We start from the raw sequence: 24,776 nt of genomic DNA on the forward strand, positions 1-24,776 counted from the left end.
TTTCTGATAAAGATCTAATTTCTCAAATTTATAAAGAACTAAGTCAAATTTATAAGAATACAAACTATTCCCCAATTGACCAAACGATACGAATAAGCAATTTTCAGATGAAGACATCAAAGCCATCAATAATCATATGAAAAAATAGTTCTAAATCACTCTTGATTAGAGAAATTCAAATTAAAACAATGCTCAAAAACCACCTCACACCTGTCAGATTAGCCAAAATGGCAATAAAGTGGTAAATGTTGGAGGGGATGTGGCAAATAGGGACACTAATGCATTGTTGGTGGATTTATGAACTGATCCAACCATTCTGGAGGGCAATTTAGGACTATACTCAAAGGGCTATAAAACTGCGGCATACCCTTTTTTTTTTTTAAACTCTTACCTTCCCGTCTTGGAGACAATATTGGGTATTGGCTCCAAGGCAGAAGAGTGGTAAGGGCTAGGCAATGGGAGTTAAATGACTTGCCCAGGGTCACAAAGCTAGGTAGTGGCGGAGGCTAGATTTGAACCTAGGACCTCCCATCTCTAGGTCTGGCTCTCAATTCACTGAGCCACCCAGCTGCCCACTGTGTACACCTTTTGATCTGGTTATACCACTAATGAGTCTGTATCTCAAAGGCATAATAAGAGGGGAAGGGACCTACTTGTAAAAAATATTTATAGCTGCTCTTTTTGTGATGGCAAAGAATTGGAAATTGAAGGGATTTCCATCAATTGGGGAATAATTGAACAAATTGTGGTACATGTTTGTAATAGAATGCTATTGTGCTATAAGAAATGATAAATAATAAACGATCCAAAGAAAGAAATGTTGGAGTTGTCTTCCACATCAGAATTTTTTTTGGTTTTATTTTGGGGTTTTGGCTATGTATGACTTTGCTCTTACAACAATGACCAGTATGGAAGTGGGTTTTGCATGACAATAAAAAAGAAACAATAAAACAAAATCAAAAGAATAAAAAATAAAAGAAATTATGAAATATCTCATTAAAAAAACAACTGACCTGGAAAACAGATCCAGAAGTGACAATTTAAGAATTATTGGATTACCTGAAAGTCATGACCCAAAATGATCCATCTCCGTGCTCATTTTGTAAACTACCATATTTACTCATCTCTAGTCTTAAAGGCACCTCTGTGCTCTTTATCTGGACTGCTCAAACATCATATATAAGAGGTTCAGCAATGACACCAAGAAATTCTTCCAAGATTGAATCATATAGTTGTGTTCCAGATGGGGACTGTTGTTTCATTTATTTCTGGATTCATAGGCTTCAACTATTTACATCCTATCATTCCAGTCTAAAGACCATTCTTCATGGTAAAAAGGCACTGCATAGTTTCATTCCCCTCAATAGTGTAATAGGATATTTGTTAATTAAGTAAGAGTTCAGTAGGAAATAGAGTTGAATAACATAAGTTATTTTATAGATGCATAAAAAGGTTAAGTTGGGTTTCTTTGAATGGAATCTTAGAGATGGATTGTGGGTAAGAGAATTTTCCCAGAATGCCTTGAGAGACAGTTACCCAACTGAATTTGTACTCTTTGAGGGCTGATCCTGTTGCGATAGACAGTCTCAAGAGTGGCTTGGCTAGACTGGGAAATTCTCATTTGCTTTTCTATATCAAAAATTCATCTAGCAAACCATAACAGTGAAGAAGACCATTGGTTGAAAATTCATTGCAAGCCAAGCTGGCTTGCTTCAGGAAGGTTGTGGAGATTCTGAGCTGTTTTTTTCCCACTATACAGCTAAGAAGAGAAACCAACTTACTCTTTTGTATATAAGAATTTAGATATAAGATAGATTCAGGGTTTTGGGGATAAGATAGATAGGAAGAGAGTGTAGCCCCAACTCTGTTGGGGACCGAAGAGATCCTTGAAGATCAGACTGGGTAGTTAGATAAGAATTTATTAGATTAAGGATCAATATAAGAATTTCTTTCCCACTTATTTCCTTTTCCTATCCTTTTTATTGTTTTTTTTTAATTAACAATATATTTTTGATATAACTGGCCAAACCAGAATTCTTAAGACTGCTCTGAGAGCCATTTTTCTCAACAGTCACAACATCCACAGCCTATCCACCTAGGACAAATTAATAGTGATACCACACTATATAAATAATCTAGTAAGGGTTAGTAAACCCTTATAACAGTTTATAACAATAGGGAATGGGATCATAATAGCACTCACAGGGTTTTTATGAGAATCAAATGAAATATTTGTAAAGTGCTTAGCACAGAGTAGGAACTTAACAAATCAATCAATAGTAATATCAATAAACATTAAGAACCTACTTTATGCCAGGCACCATACTGAGTACTAGGGCTACAAAGAGAGGCAAAAAGAGAAGGGGAGAGTCAGTCACAGATTTGAGGAGTGATGAACAGGTTTGGAAGAGACATTGTGTAGAGTGGGATAGTGAGAGGATAAGGGAGATACAGTAGGACTATCTAGCAACAGTGAGGAAGCAGTTGAGGTTACATAAATTTGTAGTGGACCCAGCAGAGAGAATCAATATGTATGTTGAGGTTACATAAATTTGAAGTGGACCCATCAGAATAGTTGTGTGATTTTCTTCAGTTTTGATGAGTACCAACTGTGTAGGTGAAGAATGATTGGAGTAATCTAAGGTTTATGGTTAGCTAGGTATAATCAGGAAAATGATAGGGGGTGCTGGCTATGGACACAAGAGAGGATAGCGTGGAGTTGAATTGATTCACCAAGGGGTCAAGATAGGAAGAAGAAAGAAGTGGCAAGTGTAGGGTGGGTAGCTTGGGAGAGAATTGTGGGGTAAAGGGGCTCGAGGTTGCAGGGAGACTAAAGAATAGTGTTATGGAAAAGAATAGGAAGATAGGTGAAAAGTTAAAAGATTATAGTCAAATAAGAAGATTTCAGAATCCATTAAAATGGAGCATTGGTATGATATGGCAAGATCAAGGGTATGGCCATCTTTTTATGTGATTTAGGTATGGTAGAGGAATAGCTTACAGGAGGTGAGGAGTTTGAGAAACTGTGCAGTTAGAGTATATGAGAGAGAATCAATATGTATGTTGAAGTTCCCTGGTAATGAGGGCAGCAGTAGGAAGAGAGAAAAATGATAAGCCAGGTACTAAACTCCCTGAGGAAACAAGGGGATTGATTTGGGGGATGGGGTCTGTAGAAAACATCTACCAAGATTTTGACTGGGTGGAAGATATGAATAATGTGCACTTCAAAGGTAGAGAGGTTATTAAGTGAAAGAGGAAGAGAAAGAAGTGTCAAGGTTATTTCAACTCCCCTGCTTCAACCAATGAGCCAAACAGAATGAGTGTCTGGACTATAGCAGGTCTGGAAAAGATGGTCTGGAAGGTTTGTAATCAGGGGAAAGTCAGTTTTCAGTAAGAACTGATAAATGGAAGGAGTAGGAGAGAAACATTGTAAGATGAAGGAAAATTTGTTGCCTACGTAAGAGGCATTTCAGAGAGTACAGTGGAACAGCATGCCTAAGTGGAGTTGGGATGAAACTTTGGGTTAGGAGGATTGAGGGTGGTAGAGGTATAGTAATGGGGTTTGAATGATGATCTTTAGCAGTGGTTCCAAAACTTTTTTGGCCTACCACCCCCTTTCCAGAAAAAATATTACTTAGCACCCCCTGGAAATTATGAAACTATTTATTGAACTCAGAATAGAATGTAATACAAAAAAAAGTGTGGCCATCACCACCATACCTGGATTGCTGCAGCACCCACCAGGGGGCATTAGTGCCCACTTTGGGAATCACTGATCTATAGGAACTCAGAGTCACTGGAATATGAAAGGTATGACCAGGTATGAGAATATTCATCACTGAGTGAAGGACACCACTCCTCTACCCTCGAAGGACAGGTACAGCTGGAGACGGGAGGCTCAAAGTCAAAGGAAGGGTTGCTCTGCTTTGTACTGAAGGTTTTCCATATCCCAGTTGGGAAATTGGGAGGTGGGAGATGCCTTGTGCTGGTAAAGACAAAAGTGGTTGCTTTAGAGCAGATGCCTGACCTGGATCCTAAGCAGCCTTTCCTCAGGGGACATTCTATGCTCAGCAGGAGAGGAAAAACACAGGACCCTAGTATACCCAAGATCTAAGATATTCTCATCTGAGGAGGTTGGCTACAAGGTGACAGTAGGAAGTGGCAGACAGTCCCTGTGCAGAAGAAAGACCCTCAGGATGGCTCCTAGCAGTCATTTTTCAAGGTTTCCAGAATTTTGCTTCTTGACTCCACTATATACAAAAGCACTCTTTTCTATGTAAGGGTTAAATAGTAGGGGTTTTACAAAAGTGAGGAGAGCAGTTGAATAAAACAGTTTAATATGAGAAGTACAGATAGAAAATAGAAAGGAGGGAAGAGAGATTATTATTCTAATACCCTATGACTATACCTAAATTCCTAATACTAACTAAAATTTCTAAAACCCTACATCTGTCTTCTGAGGACAGGTTCTTCTTGCCTGGCCAGACCAGGCCTATCTAACTTACACTATCTAAAACTGATTCACTACTACCTATCTTACACTAATAAATCAAGAACCACCACCCAAGACCTCCTTAAATACGGTTTTATCCTCCAACTGTCAGTAGTAACTGCCAGTAGCCCCTAGCCTCAGAGACAGACCTCCTCCTCTCTTGAGATGCAAAACTGTCAATTAGCAGAGACAGAGACAGACCTCCTGCTCTCAAAAGATCTAGAGGCATAAGACCTAATTGCCAATTGATTCCTTCCTTATCTCTCCCCTCATCTCCTTGGCAATAGAAACTTCAGCTCTGACTCACTGGCCCCAGTCAATTCCCCTCTACTTAGAAATCCTGCACTGTTACCTCTTAAAGAGTCAGAGTCTCAGAGAGATTAAGAAAATCCCTTTAATAGCTACCACCCTAATTCAGGCCCTTGCCACCTCTTAACTGGATTATTGCAATAACCTCTTAATTTACCTCCCAGCCTCAAGTCTCTCCTCATTTCAATCTGTCCTTCATACAACAACCAAACTGACTTTCAAAAGGTACATAATGATCATGACATCCCTTTATTAAAATCCAGTCTTTCTATTATCTCTAGGATTGAATATAAACTCCTCTGGCATCTTTACCTACATTTTTAGTCTTATAACAAATCATTCTCTTCCATATATTTAGTCCAGACAACCAGTTTTCTTGCTGTTTCTCACACAAGGTACATCACCTCTCATTTCCATTCTTTTGTCTTGGTTGTTCCCCTAGAATGCATTCCCTCCTTTCTTCTACTTCTTGGAATCCCTTGTCTTTTTTAAAACTCAGCTCAATTTGCATGAGGTTATTCTTGTTTCTTATAGCTGGCAGGGGCTCCCTCCAACCTTTCCTCACAAGTTTCTCTGTAAATGTTTTGTATACATCTATAAATGTATGTTATCTCTCACATAAGAATATAAGCTTGAGGTAATTTTTATCTTTTTATTCCTAGTGCCTAGCACAGTTCCTAGAACATGATAGATACATAACTGTTGGTTGATTAATAATATTCTATTTTTTATACTCATAGATCCTCTTTATTTTTTGGAATATGGGAAACTACTTCTATCTTAGATAATCGTGATTCTTCATGAATCTTATAGCTATTATAGTTGATGTGATTTAATAGGCCACTTCTTTCCTATTACATATTAAATACTAGGTCTTTTTTTATTTCACTATCACCTTGCCAAGAAGAACTCTAGTAGAAAGACACACTTACATTTGATATACAAAATGCATGTGATTTCCCCATAGACAGAAATACCAATACGGCACAATCTTTGTAAGTCAATAGGATAATTATCTAGCTCTACATATATACAGAAGCTGGGATCCTTAGAATAAATATTTTTATATACTACAGTCAAAAGATATTTCAATGATTACTTAGTCCAACCCCCTTGTTTTGATTGGTTAGTTGGTTGCTGTCCTTCGTATGTAAAGAGGACCAAAATAACATCACTATGTCAAGGTAAATGTATAGTTATGTCTCACTATGGTTGATCAGACCAAAACAAGCTTGGAGAGTTCTACCACAGGTTAAGCATGAATAGACTCCATGAACATTTAGGATGGAAATATCTCTAAATTTGCACATCTCACATTTCTTTGGAGCCACTACAATTCTGCTATGCTCAAAGAGCATAGCACCTTCTTTGGGTGAACATGCCACACTGCACAATCAATACCAAATTTCTTCAGAGACCTTGAGAGTGTTCCTGTGTCATTTCTTCTGATCTCTGTGTGAGTGCTTGCCTTATGTGAGTTCTCTGTAAAATAGTCTTTTAGACAAAGGTATGTTTGGCATTCGAATGTGGCTAGAGCTCTGCAGTTGTGCCCTCTGAAGTATAGAGTTTGAATGCTTGGCAGGTCAGCTCAAGAGAGGATCTCAGTGTACAGTACCTTATCTTGTTATGTGATCTTCAGAATCTTCCTAAGACAATTCAAATGGAAGTGATTCAGTATCTTGGCATGGTGCTAGCATATGTCCAGGTTTCACAGACATGCAACAATGAGATCAGCAGACAGGCTCTGTAGACCTTCAGTTTGATAGATAGCCCAATAATCTCTTTCATTTACTTTCCTTTGGAGTCTCCAAAACATTGAACTAGCTCTGGCAATGTGAGTGTAAATCTTATCTTTTATGTGCACATGCCTGGAAAGTATGTCACCAAGGTAAATGAATTTATCTACAGCCTTTAAAATGTCTCCATCTGCTATAAATAATGGCTCCACATATGTTTAGCATGGTACTGGTTGGTGAAGAACTTCTGCATTCTTGGTGTTATCAGTCCAAAATTAGAATTTTTTATTAGCAAAATGTATGTTTATTACATGTAAATTAATTAGATAAAATGAGTCATTATCAACTACCAAAACTGACATACACCAAAATTAATGGCAGAAAATTAATCTATGCTCTCTTGGATCTCAGTCTTAAAAGGCTGCAATGAGTGCAAAATTATCTGTAAAAAGAAAGTCAGTATCAAAATTTCCCTTTACATTAGTCTTGGCTTATAGCCTTTACAAGTTAAATAATTTATTGTCAGTGTAGTAGCTGACCTTGATGTGGTTTTTGCTCATATTAAAGGTATCCAACATTTATGAAAACATCATGCTATAAAACATGGGAAGAGGGGCAGCTGGGTAGCTCAGTGGAGTGAGAGTCAGGCCTAGAGACAGGAGGTCCTAGGTTCAAACCCGGCCTCAGCCACTTCCCAGCTGTGTGACCCTGGGCAAGTCGCTTGACCCCCATTGCCCACCCTTACCACTCTTCCACCTATGAGACAATACACCGAAGTACAAGGGTTAAAAAAAAAAAAAAAAAAAAAAAACATGGGAAGAAATGTACAGTCCTGCTTCACTCCTCTGGTAACCAGGCAGATATGAGGACATTGTCCATTTACCCTTCAAGCATACAATACTGATAAACTTCTCCAGGCACCTAAATTTCACCATGATCTCTCCTACATGTCCTCATTACAAAAGGCCTTGATCAGATTGATGAACACTGTATTTAGACTCTGTTCTCCTCCTGGAATTTTTCCTGGAGTTGTCAGGTAGCAAACACCTATGAACTGTTCCTTGTCCCTTCCTGAAGCTACTACTGGCTCTCACTATCTTCCAAGTAAAAAGATCAACCAATATTAAGGTACACACTGGCAATAACCTTGCCAGAAATGACAATGAGAGAGACCCTACCAATGACTGCCAGGATAACCTATTTCTTTTGAATGGGAATAGAAAGGAATACCTTTTTTTCAGTAGTGCATGGCACCTTCACTAAAATTAACCACATAAGAGGGAATAAAAACCTTACGACCAAATGTAGAAAATGAGAAATATTAAATGCATACATTTCAGACTGTAATGCAATAAAAATTACATTCAATAAAGGGCAATAGAAAGACTAAAATTTATTTGGAAACTAAAGAACAAATTAAAATCCCCCAATTAAACACCAAATTGGAAATCCTGAACAAGGGAGAATGATAAAATTGAAAATCAGAAAACCACTGAACTAATAAATAAGATAAAGGAGGTGGTTTTATGAAAAAAAAAAAGAAGCCATTGATTAACTTGATAAAAAGAAATAAAACCAAATTATCAGTATCAAAAATAAAAAAGGCAAAATCGCAACCAACAAAGAAGAAATTAATGCAATTATTGGAAGCTATTTTACCCAATTATGTGCCAATAAATCTGGCAATCTATGTGAAATAGATGAATACTTTCAAAAATATAAAGTACCCAAGTTATCAAGAGAGAACACAACCCCATCACAGAAAAGGAAATTGAATAAACCATCAAAAGACAACCTGTTTCCAGAGGCAGACAACAAAGCCATCCTTGATCTCTTGGGGATTTCAAGTATCTTTTGTACAAGTGAGTATTGTCTACTCTGCTATATAAATCTCTGCTAGAATGTTTTTAGCACCAGGCACTCTACAACACAAGAGGAGTCTAATGGCATTCAAAATTGCTTATTGAATCTGAAGTCTGCCTAAAAAGGGACTGACTTCAACTTGAGATACACAAGTCAATGGCTTCAACACTGATTGATGAGTTCTACTGAGAACACTATAGAAGGTATTCAGTCCATCGCTCTAGAAACATGTTCTTATTACTGATTGATGTGTTTCTATCATGCTAAGTAGCTGAGATACACCAAAGGTCTTCAGCCTACAAAAAGCCTTCAGGGAATTATAAAAGCTCTTTGATTTGTTAACTATCAGTATAAAACTGAATTTCACCTGTCTTCTTACTGAGAAGAATCCTGCATCTCTCTAAGCTTCATTTGCACTTTATTTTAGCGAACAATCCTGCTGGCAAACCTGTAGAATTCTTATTTTTTTAATTTAGTAGTTTTTTAATTTCTCCATCATTTTCATCAAACAAATCCTTATGCGTGAGAGTGTTTTGATCCAGAGAAGTAAGGTACTATACACAAAATCAACGAAAGTTGCCTACTCCTTTTCTGCTCTACTGTTGTCAACTGAATGTTGGCTCAGCTTTCCTTCCAAATTAGCAAACAGTTTCTGCACTGAGAAAGACCCTAACTAGTTGACATTAAGTATAGTAGTCTTTTTGCCTTGAGGCTGCCACTTTTATTGAATGTGAATGTTTACAATGGAGAAGATAAATTTATTATCAGTCCAGCACTATATGCAACACTTCAACTTTGTCATTCTTACATTCTGTCTCTTCTTACAATGACATTGTCTATTAAATGCTAACGTTTGCTTTGAGGGTACATCCACAATGTTTTATTGCATGGAAGGCAGCATTGGTGATGAGGTCATGAGATATACACGTTTTCATCTACAGTGTCAACAACAGTTTCAGTTGCTGTTCCTATTTACAACTCCATTCTTCCCAAGGACATCTGGACATATTGATAGTTTGTGCTTACTCTGACATTTAAATTATCCAGAATTATCAGCTTGTCCTTTTTTTTTTTCGCGCATATGGATGAGGGTCTCCAGATCTTCATAAAAGTTTTCTTTGACCACATCAGGGTTTTATTATGGTAGAAGCACACACACCAAAGAGGGTGGGATGACACTTCCTTGCAAGTGGCCATCACATTGTCATAAAGTCTGTTGTTTGTTCCTTTTGAGAGGTATACAAGCTTGTCAACTAGATTAGATTTGATTGCAAAGCCATCCAAATACCAGTTTCACAGTATTCATCCAGAACATGTATCCAACTCCAACTTCCGTAACATGTTGTTTTCACTCAGGGTTGCTATATGAATGTAATAACTGCTGACACATCAGTGATTATCTATTTGAACCCTCTTGTTCTATAGATAAGGGAACTAAAATGTCAGAAGTTAAGTGACTTGCTTTTAAAGTCACATAGGTGGCAAAGCTAGGACCTGAACACAGGATTTAACTTCAAACTCAGTACTGTTTTTCTACTGAATTCTTTCTAACTCTCCCTTTACTAGTCACTTGTTACCTGCCATATGCCAAGGTTCCAAATCAGTCTTTCAATACCATCTCTCTTCTGTCTCCTGCTATTCAGAATAGTGCCTTAATTAGCAACTTTTCGAATAATTCTAAGCTTCTAGCTACTCTTTTCTCCATTTGTAGAACCACACTGGATACTCCTGAATTTTCTTTATATCCCAATGCTTTTATATTTATTATTCACTTAAAGAAGAGTAAACTTTATTGGTATTTTTAATGGCACAAAAATTACTTAATTGTATTACTTACCTGTCTTGTATGCGATATTGAATATTCAAGTCATTGACCACAAATGGGTTCCTGAGTTTTGCATAGGCAACTGCTTTGTCCAGTGGAAATCCTGAGATTTTTAAAGAACATGGTATTAACAAATGAAATTATAAGTGATATTAATATAAACATAACATATTATATTAATACATAAACAACATAGAATATATTAATATATAATACATTATACATAATAAATATAAATATAAAATGCTACTTGAAAAAGATAAAGGCATATAAAACCTTATACATGATCCTTAATTTATGATTAAAAACATGTAAACAGTTCTAATGATTATTTTTATTTTTGAAGTCTAAAAAGTATAAGGTTAAAATTTTCATTTTCAACAAAATCTTGTCTTTTATCCAGCAAATATAACTAAGGATAAAAAAATCATGTGTGTAGAAATGCATATGCATATATATATATATTTTTTTTTTTTAACACATACACACAAATATAGAATGGAGAGAATCTCAAATGTATAGAAATAGATTAAGACATGGTAAGTGGCTAAGTGACAGCTAAGTGGCACAGTGGATGAAGTGCTTGGGGACACCAGAGCTGAAATCCAGATTCAGACATTTATTAGCTATGTTTTGAACAAATCGTTTATGCTCTAACTGCCTTAGTCTCCTCAACTATAAAATAGAGATAATAAAAGTACCTACCACATAGGATTGTTGTGAGAACCTAATGTGATAATATTTGTAAAACACATAACAGTGCCTGGCACATAGTAGGCATGTAATTAAATTAAATGCCATGTTCCCTTAAGACTATACACTAATACAGTGATGGGCAAACTACGGCCCGTGGGCCAGATGTGGCCCCCTGAAATGTTCTATCCTGCCACGTGACATTATTCCTAATCTGATGAATACAATGAGTAGGATACAATACAATGGAAGTTCAAAAGAGTTGCCTTAGAAACAGACTGACAGATGAGCGTTTCCTTTCCTTTGGCCCCCTCTTTAAAAAGTTTGCCCATCACTGCACTAGTAGATCAAGGTTGAAAAATAATGCATGCAAAAATCAGAAATATGGTATAAAAATGAGAAATATCTAACATTTTCCTCCTATTGTCTGGTGTTATAATCAACACTTAAAAGATGACAAGCCAGAGAAGACAAATTACAAGTGGCTCAAATACACTGTAAATTCCTCCTTCAAATGTAAACTTCTTGGCATGGTTCTTAACTTTGTATTTCTAGCACACAATTTCACATAGACCAAGTGGCTAATATTTGTTATCTTACCTGAAGTGAACATAAGGATAAAAAGTAAGGCAAAGGGACAGTTGGGTGGCTCAGTGGATTGAGAGCCAGGCCTAGGGACAGGAGGTTCTAGGTTCAAATCTGGCCTCAGACATCTCCTAGCTATGTGACCCTGTACAAGTCACTTAACTATCATTACCTAGTCCATATTGCTCTTCTGCCTTCGATTCTATTGATTATAAGACAGAAGGTAAGGGTTTAAAAAAAAAGTAAGGGGAAATTATATTTTGGATCTGATTCTCACAAATAAGGAGAAACTGATTGCTAGGGTGGAAATGATAAGACCCTGGAGGAAAATAACAATGACTTCCTAGAGTTTGTGACAGAGAAGAAATGAATATTTCATCAGAATCTGACATGGGCTCTATATTTATGGAAAAAAGATTTTTAAACTCTAATATCTTTTATATGTATATATCCTTATATATTAATATTTTTTATTTGTTACAGGGCTAGGCAATGGGGGTTAAGTGACTTGCCCAGGGTCACACAGCTAGGAAGTGTCTGAGGCCAGATTTGAACCCAGGACCTCCTATCTCTAGGTCTGGCTCTCAATCCACTGAGCCATCCAGCTGCCCCTAAAAAAATTTTGAGGAAAGTCACATAGGATCCTGTGGACTAAGATATTTGAGGGAATGTCAAGCCAGCAGTAATGAGAGATGTTTGAGAAAGAAACTGTGAGAACACAAAAGAAGGACATACAAAATTTTTCTAGAGACCAATATGTAGGCAACAGGAGACTCGCCTACAAACTTAAGAGTATTAAATTAAATGTATAGAATGAAAGTGAGATTGGGTAAGAAACTGACTCTAAGAACGTGGCACAGTTTTTGTTTTTTTTTTTTTTTTTAACCCTTGTACTTGGGTGTATTGTCTCATAGGTGGAAGAGTGGTAAGGGTGGGCAATGGGGGTCAAGTGACTTGCCCAGGGTCACACGGCTGGGAAATGGCTGAGGCCGGGTTTGAACCTAAGACCTCCTGTCTCTAGGCCTGACTCTCACTCCACTGAGCTACCCAGCTGCCCCCAGTGGCACAGTTTTAAATGGATTCACAAATGCTAAATCTCAAAATGAGCTTGAATCTGGCAATGGAAACAAAGGACAATAAACAAAAAGCAATTAGCTATGTTGGGAGGAAAAAAAAGGAGAGAATCTTTACTTGGAGTGAATAAGACGATAACTAACAATAAAGAGAAGCCAGAGCCACTCAATTCTTATTATATTTTCCCTTTCAAAAAAAAAAGGAATTTCATACTGGACATCACAGAACAAAACCACTAATAGGAACTGATACCCAAGATATGCAAGAAGTACCCAATTCCTTTGAGTTCAAGTGATCTATATCTTTCAGTACTGAAAGAAATGGCGGACATAGTTAACAAGTTACTATCAACAATACATGAAAGATCATAAAACACAGGAAAAGTACAAGATTAAAGTGAACACTCTTCCAAAAAAAACCACACACACACACAAAGAGGGCAGTGTCAACAAAGTATAGGTCAGTAAGTTTGATTTCAATTTCTCAGAAATTTCTAAAACTGATCCTTAAGTAGACAAGTAGTTAGCAATTATCTAGATGGGTTAGCAGTGATTACAAGCTCTTCTCATAAGACCAGAAAAAAAGGCAGAATAGGAAGAAGTAGTACAATCTAGCCCTCTCCCACAACTCCTCCATTAAAATCCAAAAAATGTACCAGACTGAGTATTGATTAGTAAATCCAATTTAAAAAAATTATAGTGAGTCATTTTTTCATTGCATTCCTACATAGAGAGAGAGATGTTCGTAGATGCTGGGGATGGTATCTAGTAAGAAGTATACCATGCAGAACATTCTAGCAGAAGAGCTATAAACCAGGACTTGCTAATGGTTATGACCAGGGCAAAAAGAAAAAAGAGGTCCTAGATTCAGAAGAGGACTTTCATCTTATGCTAAAAGCAGGAACAGCTGTCAATTGGCAGAGAGATCCAGTGAAGATGGAAGAAGGGATCTATACCTAAAAATAGAAGACAAAGTCAAGGAACTATCTTAAGTCTTAGACTACATACTAGGCAAGGAACAAGAATTGATATAAATAGCAGCTATGTGGTTCTGATCCTGGGAGTAGATTTGGGTCTCAGATCCAGTCCTCCATGCCAGTCCAAAAAGGAATCTGTAATTCTCTCAGTAATCCATTCCAGCCAGGTGACAGCAGCTGAATCCAGTAACAAACTACTGAGATTCTGTTTAGGGGCAAGCCCTCAGTTATGCTGCTCAGACTAAAATCCAGGTTAGGGATCTGCAAAGCTCAGACCAGAAGGACTCTGCCCTATATCGGTAAGCTTTGGGTACACTAGGAGCTTGCTTGCAGGTCCTTGGAGCTGTTCTTGAGATCCTGGGAAACACAATACTCAATACCCCAAAAAGGAAGTCACAAGATTCAAGAGGACATAAAGTAGGCACAAACACGGCCCAGTTGTTCCCTCCAAAATTTCCCTGAATTTGGTCTTAACATAAAGGAGAAATTTAGGAAATAAGGCTTAGGGAACAGCAAGTGAAAAAAAAAATCCTAAATAGCAATTATGACAGGGGCATATAAACCCAGAAGAAGAGAATGACTCCAAAATACCTACAAGCAAATCCTCCAAGAAAAACTCAGCTTATACAGTTCAACTAGAAACCTGAAAGAAATAAGTTAAAGAATGATTTTATAAATGAAATGAGAGAAATAGAGGAAGGAGCTTGAAAGGAAATGAGAGTTCTGGAAGAAAAAACTGGAAAGAGAATCAACAACCTGGCATAAGAAATACAAAACCATACCCAAGCAGCAGGCTCCTTGAAAATGAGTATAACTTATTCAATACCATCTATCAATGACCAAATATTTATTTTTTTGCATTGGAAAAAATAATAGAATTCATTTGAAAGAACAAGTTGAGAATATCAAGAGATTTAATGAAAAAAGTATAAAAGAAGGAGGTCTAGCAATACCAGATTTTATCAAAACTATCAGGAGCTGACAAAGGAATAGAAAGGTAGGTCAATGGATGGAATAGACATGCAACAAGCAGTTGTAAACCTTGTAATGTGACAAAAGTAAAGATTCAAGTCTTTGAGATAAGAATTCACTATTTAGTAAAAATTGTTGGTAAAATTAGAAAGCAGTTTGGCAGACCAGTATCATATCATTTACCAAGATAAGATCAAAATGGATACATGACCAAATATAAAGGAGAAATAATAATCAAATCAAAAGAACAGGAAACATATAACCTATCAGATTTATGGATAAAAAAGGAATTTATGAATAAATAAGAAATAGATAAAAAATAAAAGGGCAAAATGATAAATGTTGAAGGGAATGTAGAAAAAATGGGGACTCTTAATACACAGGTGGTGGAACTGTGAATTGATCCAATCATTCTCATGAGTAAGCTATAATTATACCCAGAGAGTTATAAAACTATATTCTATTTGACCCAGCAATATTACTTAGGTATGTTTCCTAAAGTGATTGGGAAAAAAGTAAAAGAATCTTTATGTTCTAAAATATTCATAGTAGCTCTCTTTGTGGTGATAAAGACCTGAAAATTGAAGGAATGCCCTTCAATTGGGGAATGTTTAAATAAGTTGTGGCACATGATCATGATGGAACACTACTACACTATAAGAGTCTAGCAGGTTAATTGAAAAACAAATATGGAAAAACTTACATGAAATTATGAAGAGTAAAACAAACAGAACCAACAGAATATTATATACAGCAACAGAAATATTGTTTGAAAAATGACTTATACATGTCCACTTCCAGAGAAAGAAATGATAAATAGAAATAGGCAAACTTTATATATATATACAGATAACTTTTTATAAAATAATGACTTCTCTAGTGCACACAAGTGGAAGGAGATAGTTATCTAGGAATTTCAATGTAACAGATTAATTAATTACTTAATTTAAAAAAGAAATAACATTGTGAGATATAAAATGGATAATTTTGATCACATTAAATTAAAAATGTAAACAAATAAAATTAATGTAACCAATATTAGAAGGAAAGTAAAAAACTGGGAAAACTTTACAGTTTCTTGGATAGATGTTGCACATCTAAAATATATAGAAAACTTAGTAAAATTTATAAGAATATGAGTCATTCCCCAATTGATAAATAGTCAAATGATATGTAAAGACAGTTTTTGGATGAAGAAATCAAAGTCATATATATGCATATAAAAATGCTCTAAATCATTACTGATTAAATCAAAATGATTTTGAAATATTACCCCACACCTATCAGATAGATCAAAATGATAAAAGGGCAAAATTTATTTTAAAAAACACAGACTTACATAAAATTATAAGTGAAATGAGTAGAACCAAGAGAACATAATAAATAGCAACAGAATGTGAAAAATAACTTGTGAATGTTCACCTTCAAAGAAATGATAAATAGAAACATGAAAGACACTTTTTTTGCATGTGAACTAACAGCAAACAAATTTTAAAAACAGAAAAGAAAATTAGTAATGGGGCCAACTAGAGTTAAAGATAAAAAACAAGCAAACAAAAAAACATAAAAATACAAGCTCTCATATAATAAAAACAACTGACCTAAAAATAGGTTAAGGAGATAAAGAATCTCTGGACTAGCTAAAAGTTGTGACCAGTAAAAGATCCTTGGACATATTTCAAAAACTCTAAAGAAAGCTGTTCAAATCTCTTAGGTGAAAAACATAACAAATCTACTGACCATCTCCTGATAGAAACCCCAAATGAAAACATTATAGCCAAAATTCAGAGCTTCCAGGTGAAAGATAAAATAATGTAAAAAAAGAATTAAAGAACCAAGGAGCCACAGTCAAGATCATCTAAGATTTAGCAGTGACCATTATAAAGAAGCAGAGAATTTGCAATACAATTCTCCTCAGGGCAAAAACTATTAACCCAGCAAAACTAAGCATAATATATACCAGAAAAGAATAAACTTTTATTACATAGAAGACTAGTAGGCCTTCCTACTGAAAAGACCAGTAGAAACTTTGAAAGACAAACACAAAAATGAAGAGGAAAAAGGTAAATGAGTAATCATAAGAAACTAAATACAAATAAACATAGGGTGATGTCCTCACAGAAGTCTATTATCATCAGAGTTCAAAGAAGGGAGTCTAATAAGACAAAGAGGCTAAAAATTGTTTTCTTATGTTTGGATGGTCTTAAAGATAAAGAAAAGATATCAAGCAGAAAAGAAATAAACTGGGATCAAGAGAGGAAAGGTGAAGAAATTATCTAATATATTTTCCCTACGAAGTAGAAGACTATACAAACAAGGGGTAAAGGTGACTTTTGACCCTCCCTTTCAAATGAACTGGTCAAAGGAGAGAAGATACACACACATTTAAATGTAGAAATGCATTTCACTCAATAGGGAAATAGGGAGAAGGAAAAGTGGGAAATAAAAGAGAGGGTAGGTTATAGGGAAGATTAGCCCAAAATAAAACAAACTTGAGAGATTTAGAAGGAAATAATCTGTTATTGGACTATAGGTGAGAGAAAAAGATGAAGGGCAGGCTCATAGGCAGCAGAGTTGGATGGGAACAGAACACTTGGGCCACTCCCCTCACTCTCTTTACCTGTGCTGAGGACATTTCTATACTTTATCTGCCCCTCCTCCCAACAGCCCAATGGGAGCACTTCTTCCCTCCTCTATCTGGGGTAAGGGTGTGTGTGTGTGTGTGTGTGTGTGTGTGTGTGTGTGTGTGTGTGTGTGTGTGTGTGTGTGTGTGTGTGTGTAGGGGCACTTGGTCTGGGACCTGGGGTGGGGGTGGGGCCTGGCATTCCATCTCTAAAAGTTTCACCATCACTACTCTAGGGTCATCCCAAAGCAACACAGGATAGTAAGGTCATCTGGATGAAAGGATATTATATCTTAAAAAGAAACTTCTGAAAGATTTTGAATTAATCTATGAATCTACACATATCAACAGCTAGTATACGACCTCCAGAAATTACTTGATATGTATTTTATATTTACTTTCTGAATGAGTTCTTTGTTTCTAAAAGAATGTGAAGGCAGAGACTATTTTATTTTTGTCTTTGTATCTCTAGTGCCTAGGACAATGCTTGTCACATAATAGGTGCTGAGTAAATTGCTATTGCCTTCTAGGTATATGTATACAAGTTGTAACAAAGAAACTATCTAAGACTTGTCATAATGGATGAATGATACTGTCAGAAAGAACCTATAGGAAATTGAGGACTTTCAGGGGCATAAGTAGTATTTTCATCACTGCTGCTCATTCAAGGAAAATAAGACAGAAAAGTGGCTTGGGAAGTTAATATAGCTAAGATAATGAAGTCTCAAAATATTGCCATTTCGATAGTAATTTAGCTTCTTTGGGTCTCAGTTTCCTCATCTTTACAATAAGGTTGGGGGTGGAGCTTGAGGATCTACAGGGTTCCATTCAGTTCTAAATCTATGATCCCATGATCTTAACGTTAATGGCAAAATAGAATTTATTTTGGAGAAATTCTGCTATATGATCAACTTCTAATGAACACATTTTTAAAAGCTAGCTGAGTACAAAATAGAAATGTTTTCTATACTAGAAGTTAGCTAGCTCCAGCATCAATAGGGACTAACTTTTTTTGGTGGGGGGGCTTAGAGTGGACAACTTTAAGTGTTCAATTAAGCTACTAAAAACATTCAAAATGAAGACTTAAATTCTTACTCAATATTATATTAGACTCAAATATTAAGAAATACAAGGTAGCTCAAACAATGTAAAAATTATTACCTTTAGAATGGAAAGAAATAAGACAATCACATAGTGGCCAGTTTTCTACTGGTTCATTTAAAATTACTTCCTCTTCAAATATTACTACTGCGATATATTTAAACAAGGAGACACGTTCAAGAATTTCCTTCATTGGTTTTGATTTGGATTTTTTTGCCATGGAACATATTCCAACCACAATCTGCCTTTCTGGTGGCTAAACATGGATACAAAAAGAAATGAAAATCCCAATTTACACCGACAGAAATTACAAAGTATTCATTAATCAACAGGAGGCATTTTACAAAATCAATATTCTTGTCTTGACACAGTTGCTTAGTATAACATGATGATTTTGCTTTTCAAAGTACATTTGTATTAATATGGTACATTTTTAAAAAAGTTAACGCTAAGTATTTTACTGTCAAGAGAATTAATTTTTAAAAAAATCATACCTATAAACTTAAAAAGTACCGATTTCCTTCTCTAATGCTAGTATTTATCATATCCTCTCTGATTCCTTGTACTCTGCGTCATCCCTCACAAAAAAACAGAAAGGATATAAGAGTGGGATAATATCAATTGTCTTACTGGACTCCTTCATTTCTAATGGCCACAAAGAAACTGACTTGTTGAATCCTTTCAGTTAGGTCCAACTCTTTATGATCCTTTCTTGGCAAAGACACTGAAGTAGTTTGCCATTTCCAACTCATTTGACAGATGAGGAAAGTAAGACAAACAGGATTAAGTGACTTATCCAGGATCTGGATTTGAGGTCAGATCTTTCTGATTCCAGGCACAGCATTTTATCCACTGTGCCACTTAGCTGTCTCTTAACATGAAATTAGCCACATAGCCTATGGTATGAGTTGGTTTCTACTTGTATAGCTAAAGAGTAAATTGCAGGCAGGCAAAGTTTGAAAAATTAATTGATTTGCTCACCATTCGCAAGTAAATCTTTTGTTAAGACTGTAAGAAATAATATTTTAAAGATATTTACATATTTAGACTTACTGAAACCACAGAATACCTCTAAAATTCAGGAATTTAAGGCAGTGCCCTTCACTGCAAAACAGTGAAAGAACATTCCCATTTCCCATTAAATTAATTGTATCTAATATTTTTCTTTTTAACAATAGTTTAGTTCTGATTTTGGTCTTGTCCATTCTTTTTTAAGTTTTTTGACATATTAAAGGCAAAATCTGAGTATAGGCCTAACAAATTTCATACAACAATCTTGGTTTAAAATCTAAATATTAAAAATTTAGAATGAAATAACACTTGCTTATTGCTACAATTAAGGCCATCCACATTTTTGAGTTACTTCCTCCTATACCAAAACAAACCGAGAGTTAAGAATAAAGCTAAGATGCTATTAGAATCATAGATTTAGAGCTAGAAAGGAACTTGGAGGGTTACAGTCCAAACTCCTTATGTTATAGATGAGATGAAAAAAAAAAAAGGGGGAGAGGGAGAAACTGGCTAAAAGTAGCAGAGTAGCTCAGTGGATTGAGAGTCAGGCCTAGAGACAGGAGGTCATAGGTCATAGGTTCACATCTGGCCTCAGACACTTCCCAGCTGTGTGACCCTGGGCAAGTCACTTGACCCCCATTGCCCACCTTACCACTCTTCCACCAAGCAGCCAATACACAGAAGTTAAGGGTTTAAAAAAAATAAAAAATAATAAATTTTAAAAAAAAATAAAAGTAGAAGAGTAGAAGAGTTTGAACCCAGATCATCTGACTCCATATTTACTGTATTTTTTGCTAAGTGAACTCCAGACTGTACAACCTTCCTAGGCCCAATTAAATCTTCTGTATCTGCTATCTCATTATTCTACCCTAAATTCTTATTTGGGGCAGCAAGGTGGTGTAGGAGATAGAGTACCATTCCTAGGGTCAGAAGACTCATCTTCCTAAGTTCAAAATCTAACCACACTTGGATACTTACTATGTGATCCTGGGCAAATCACTTAATCATGTTTGCCTCAGTTCCTTCACCTGTAAAATGAGTGGAGGAGAAAATAGCAACCCATTCCACTATTATTGCCAAAAAAACCACAAAAAACAAAATGGAGTCACAAAGAGTTGGATAGAACTGAAATAATTGAACAACAATGAATTATTTACTATAGGTATATCTTAATCTGACTTATCGCTTTTAAGTCAATGGTGGTTTTGATAACTAAAGCTGTTTTTCCAAGATCTTCATATACTGAGAAAGATGTTATAATTTTGGAAGAATCCTCTAAGAAAATTTTCACATTTATATACTTTTCTTTAAAAAAGTGTTCTCAAAATTAATTTATGTTCGGTTTTTGCAATCTTGTTTATGCATATCTCTTGCTGGTAAAAGTTGTATTAAAAATTAAATATAAAATGGTGTCCCTATGCCATATAACAAAACTCAACAGGTTATGGATATTTAATTTATGAAAGATTATTTAACAGAACTGGTTTGAGTTATTCTGAATATAGAAAATTAAAGATTGCTCCAACATATTTATTAACTGTTCTCTAGATGGGATGTTCCATCTCTCCTAACTCCTTTCCTTAGGAAGGGCTATTTGTTCATACATTAAACCAGACATCCTTCTCCCCCACTCCTAACCTTTTCCTTTAAGACTCAGTTTTGGCACTACCATAAGGGTGATTTCCTCCATTGTTAGTGAATTTCTTCCTTCCCATTACTGTGTATATCTCATAATGATTTATCTTTCAACCTGTTTGTTTCTGTAGAATAGAGGAAAGCTCCTTGAAGGTACAGTCTATTTCATTTTTGCTTTTGTATTCTTGGTGCCTGCCACAGTGCCTTTCACATGCATGGTAGGTGCTCATTAAATGAATGTCTAACATGAAAATAATTTAAAGAGCCACAATTTTCTTGGAACTGCTTGACCCTCCCCTATATTACAAATATAAAGTAAATCTTGCTTTCCAATTCTAGTGACTAAGGACAGAAGGTTATATCAAGCCACTAGATGATTTACTTTTATTGAGAAAAAAAATTTATTTTAAGAACAAAATACTCAAATCATTTCCCCCAACTGAGAAAGATACAAAAGACAAATGCTGAGTTTAAGCTAGTTCTTTGCCTATAATCCTTAACTGGAGAATAGTAAACATTTCAGAGCAGCAAGGCAAAATGGAAAGTATAGATAGTTTTCTAAGAAACACTTAATCCTATTTCAGGGGTTTTTTTTTCCTTCCCCCAAAATCCACAGAAACTTACAGACTCATCTTCATCATCTTCTTCATCAGCATGTTCATAGAAGTGCTCAAAACTTCCAGATTTGGTGGAATCGAGCTCATCTGCTTCTCCCTCTTCAGTCCCAACAAAGAATCTAGGAATGCTATTTACTATTTCAGAGACAGACATGGTCAGAAAAACTAAATGATCTACATGTGAACAGTAGTTAAGTAAATAGTCTCAGGGAATAGCATTCTTCTAATAGCTGGGTGACACAAAGATCCCTTGCAGCTTGTTTCTGCTTACACAATCACTAGTAAATTCTGATAAGAAAGTCAGCAGCCAAGTTGTTCTTTTGTTCCCAGATATCACGTCTTCATTGTTGATTCAATTTCGAGAGCACAAAATCAAGGTTTTCCTGAGATGAAAGAGTCTTTTACCTAAGAAACAAGAATAGAAATAAAAATTTATAATATTTAGTTTCAGGAAAAGTTATGGCAGTGATACTTATGTTAGACCAGATTGTATGACATTTGTGAAATAAGCAAATTCCTTTAATTTTAAAATTTTACCTATGCTAAGGTAAACTGACAATTTTTAATTCCTTAATAGGAGCTGCCTAGAGGCAACTGGGTAGTATAGCAGATAGAATGCTTCTGAGTCTGGAGTTGAATTAAATCTGACCTCAGATACTTACTAGGTATGTGACCCTGGGGAAGTCACTTAACCTGTTTACCTATGTTTCTCTAACTGTAATGTGGAGATAATAGCACCTGCCTTATAGTGTTATTATGAGGATCAAATAATACTTGATAAAAGCACTTGCAGATAACTTGTACTTTTAAGAGTAACTTGTTTATTTCCTTCTCTTTCCCCTATAAGTTTTTCTAAGCTTCCTTGAATTCTTCCTACTCCTTTAGATTAATCTTCTATTATTCATAGTATAATTTATATAGCCAATCCCCAAATAACAGAAAACTACTTTATCTTTTAGACTTTTTTCTGAAATAAATTTATTTGATGACGTCTTTTTTTATTCCTCTTTAAGTACAAAAACTCCCTTATAACATATATAGTTAAGTACAAATGACAATGGCTAACAATGTATGCCGTATTTTGCCCTCATAGGGTTTCACCTCCCTCCTGAAAAAAGAGGTTTATTTCATTATGTGTGGTCTGATGCTGTTATTGTTTTTTCAATTACTTAAGTGTGTCTTCTTTTATTGATCTTATCATATATACTGCTGTAAGATATTGTATATATTCTTCTGAAACTATTTCTCATTCTAATCCAGTTCATGCAAAGTTTCCCATGTTTCTCTAAATTCTTCATACTCATTATTTCTTATTACTCAATAATATTCTATTACATCCTTAGCAATTCCAGGCTGGACCTGATGAAAGTCATTCTGGAGTTTATACTCAAGATTGGAATGAAATGGGGCAATTGTATTTTGCCATTCAAACAGTCAAGAAAAAGATTTACCTAATCATAGGTAGAAGTCTATTCACCCTGATATGGTTCAGTAAAGAGAAATACTTTTGTCATCATAGTCAAAGAGTGCCTGGAGCTTTCCATGGTCATTTAATAGTCAAGCAACTGATAAATGATATCAAAAGTCTGAGCTTTCAGCGTCTTGTACTAATTAAGTCTAGATTTCAATACCTTTTTAGGAAAAAATAGCTCCACTTACATGAGGGCAAGGGTTAAAATATTGTTCCTATTATAAGGGATGAATGGGAACTTAAGATATATTTAATTCAACCCTCTCACTTCAGATAAGAATTGAAGCCAACAAAGAAAAAGAATCTTGACTAAGGTCACAAAAGATCATTCTCTCCAGTCAGAATTCAAACCTATGTACTTTCACCAAAGCAATCATTCTTTCCAACACACTGTATTATTGAATGCTGGACCTACATAAAGTTAATTTGCATTACAAACAACTTCAGTTAGACTCCTTCTCTTTCCTTATTTCCTTATAATAATATGTAGATTATCACTGCTTTCCCAGGTCTTTCAATCTATGTTCTCAAAGAAACATGGTGCTCTTATATTTTAAGATGCTTACAACATCTCAATATTCTTGCTCTAAACTCCTTCATCTGTAGTTTAATACTGCTAATAAAAACTGCCATGATGCTTACATTAGCCAGTACATATTAAAAGTTTACAAAAATAGCAAGGCATTTCCCTAAATAGAAACAATGATGAACTTGGAAGTCAACAGCTCAGGTTTGTAGTTTTCAGCATTCCTGATAAGAAAATGGGATCTTTACAGAATCTCTTAAATGAAACCATAGCAAACAAGAGAAATATAGAAAGAGAAATAATTGACAATTTAAAGGAGTTAAAGGATGACTTAGTACTCCATTGTTTTGAAGGATCAAAAAGGAAAGAGAAACTTGGGGTCTGGCTATAGTTTAATGTAGTTTTGTTTTTAAAAGATTAAAAAAAAGGAAGAGAAGATAAAAGGAATACATTGAGGAAGAAGCGTGTGTATGGTGGCAGGATGGGTTCTACTAATCAAAACTGGGTACAACAGAAAAGTATAAGAACATGGAGAGGAAAAGAAGATCTGCCAAGATATAGGCCTGTCTTATTTGAACACAACAAAGCATTTTTTATAGAATCAAAAACAGACCTGGAGAGATAACAGAATTGATTATAAGTCAGTTATGCCAATACACTAAAAATTACACTTTTGGATACAGTATAACATTAAACCTCTCACAGATTGATTTGTAGAATGGAAAAAAAAAAAAAAAACAGCCCCCTTTGTCTGTGGTAATGAAAGATCGAGAATGACAAGTAAAAAGGAGAAGGAAAAAAGTGAGAAAGAATGTAACTTAGCAATACCAGATTTCAAACTACTTAAATACACTATAATTATTAAAAAGCAATAATCATCAAAACCACTTGGTACTGGTTTAAAAAAGTAATCTGATCAAACAATTAGGTAAAAAAGATCCAAAAGCAAATGAACATCTGAAAAATCTATATCGTCAATAGGATAAGTATTTGAAAAAAAAGTTATAAAACCTGCTGGTAATGCTAAAAAGCAGTAGGGCAGAAATTAAAGTAATATAAACATTTCACACTGTATACCTTCAAGAAAGCCGAAATGGATACAGATTTCTTAAAAAAAAAAAAAGGGTTAAAAATATTAAAAGAGCAGGGAAGGAAATACCATTTATAATTATAGATAGAAGTTATTGACTAGACAAAGGATACAAGTGATTTTAGGAAATAAGTTGAACAATTTTGGTGAATTAAAATAGAAAAACTTATAATCAGA

General features: G+C 35.3%; 1 protein-coding gene across 1 annotated transcript in view; it reads right to left on the reverse strand.

Annotated features, from left to right (window-relative positions):
- Positions 1-21,666, reverse strand: part of PPIP5K2 (diphosphoinositol pentakisphosphate kinase 2) — a 124,555-nt gene extending 102,889 nt beyond the window's left edge. Inside the window, exons 1-3 of the mRNA XM_044662568.1 lie at positions 21,520-21,666; positions 18,310-18,505; positions 10,238-10,328 (exon numbers count right to left, since the gene is read on the reverse strand). Coding sequence (XP_044518503.1) covers positions 10,238-10,328; positions 18,310-18,505; positions 21,520-21,666 — 434 coding nt within the window. The remainder of the gene's footprint in view (positions 1-10,237; positions 10,329-18,309; positions 18,506-21,519) is intronic.
- Between the last annotated feature and the right edge of the window lie 3,110 nt (positions 21,667-24,776).

The sequence above is a fragment of the Gracilinanus agilis genome, chromosome 1 (assembly GCF_016433145.1).
Source record: "Gracilinanus agilis isolate LMUSP501 chromosome 1, AgileGrace, whole genome shotgun sequence".
NCBI classification, from domain to species: domain Eukaryota; kingdom Metazoa; phylum Chordata; class Mammalia; order Didelphimorphia; family Didelphidae; genus Gracilinanus; species Gracilinanus agilis.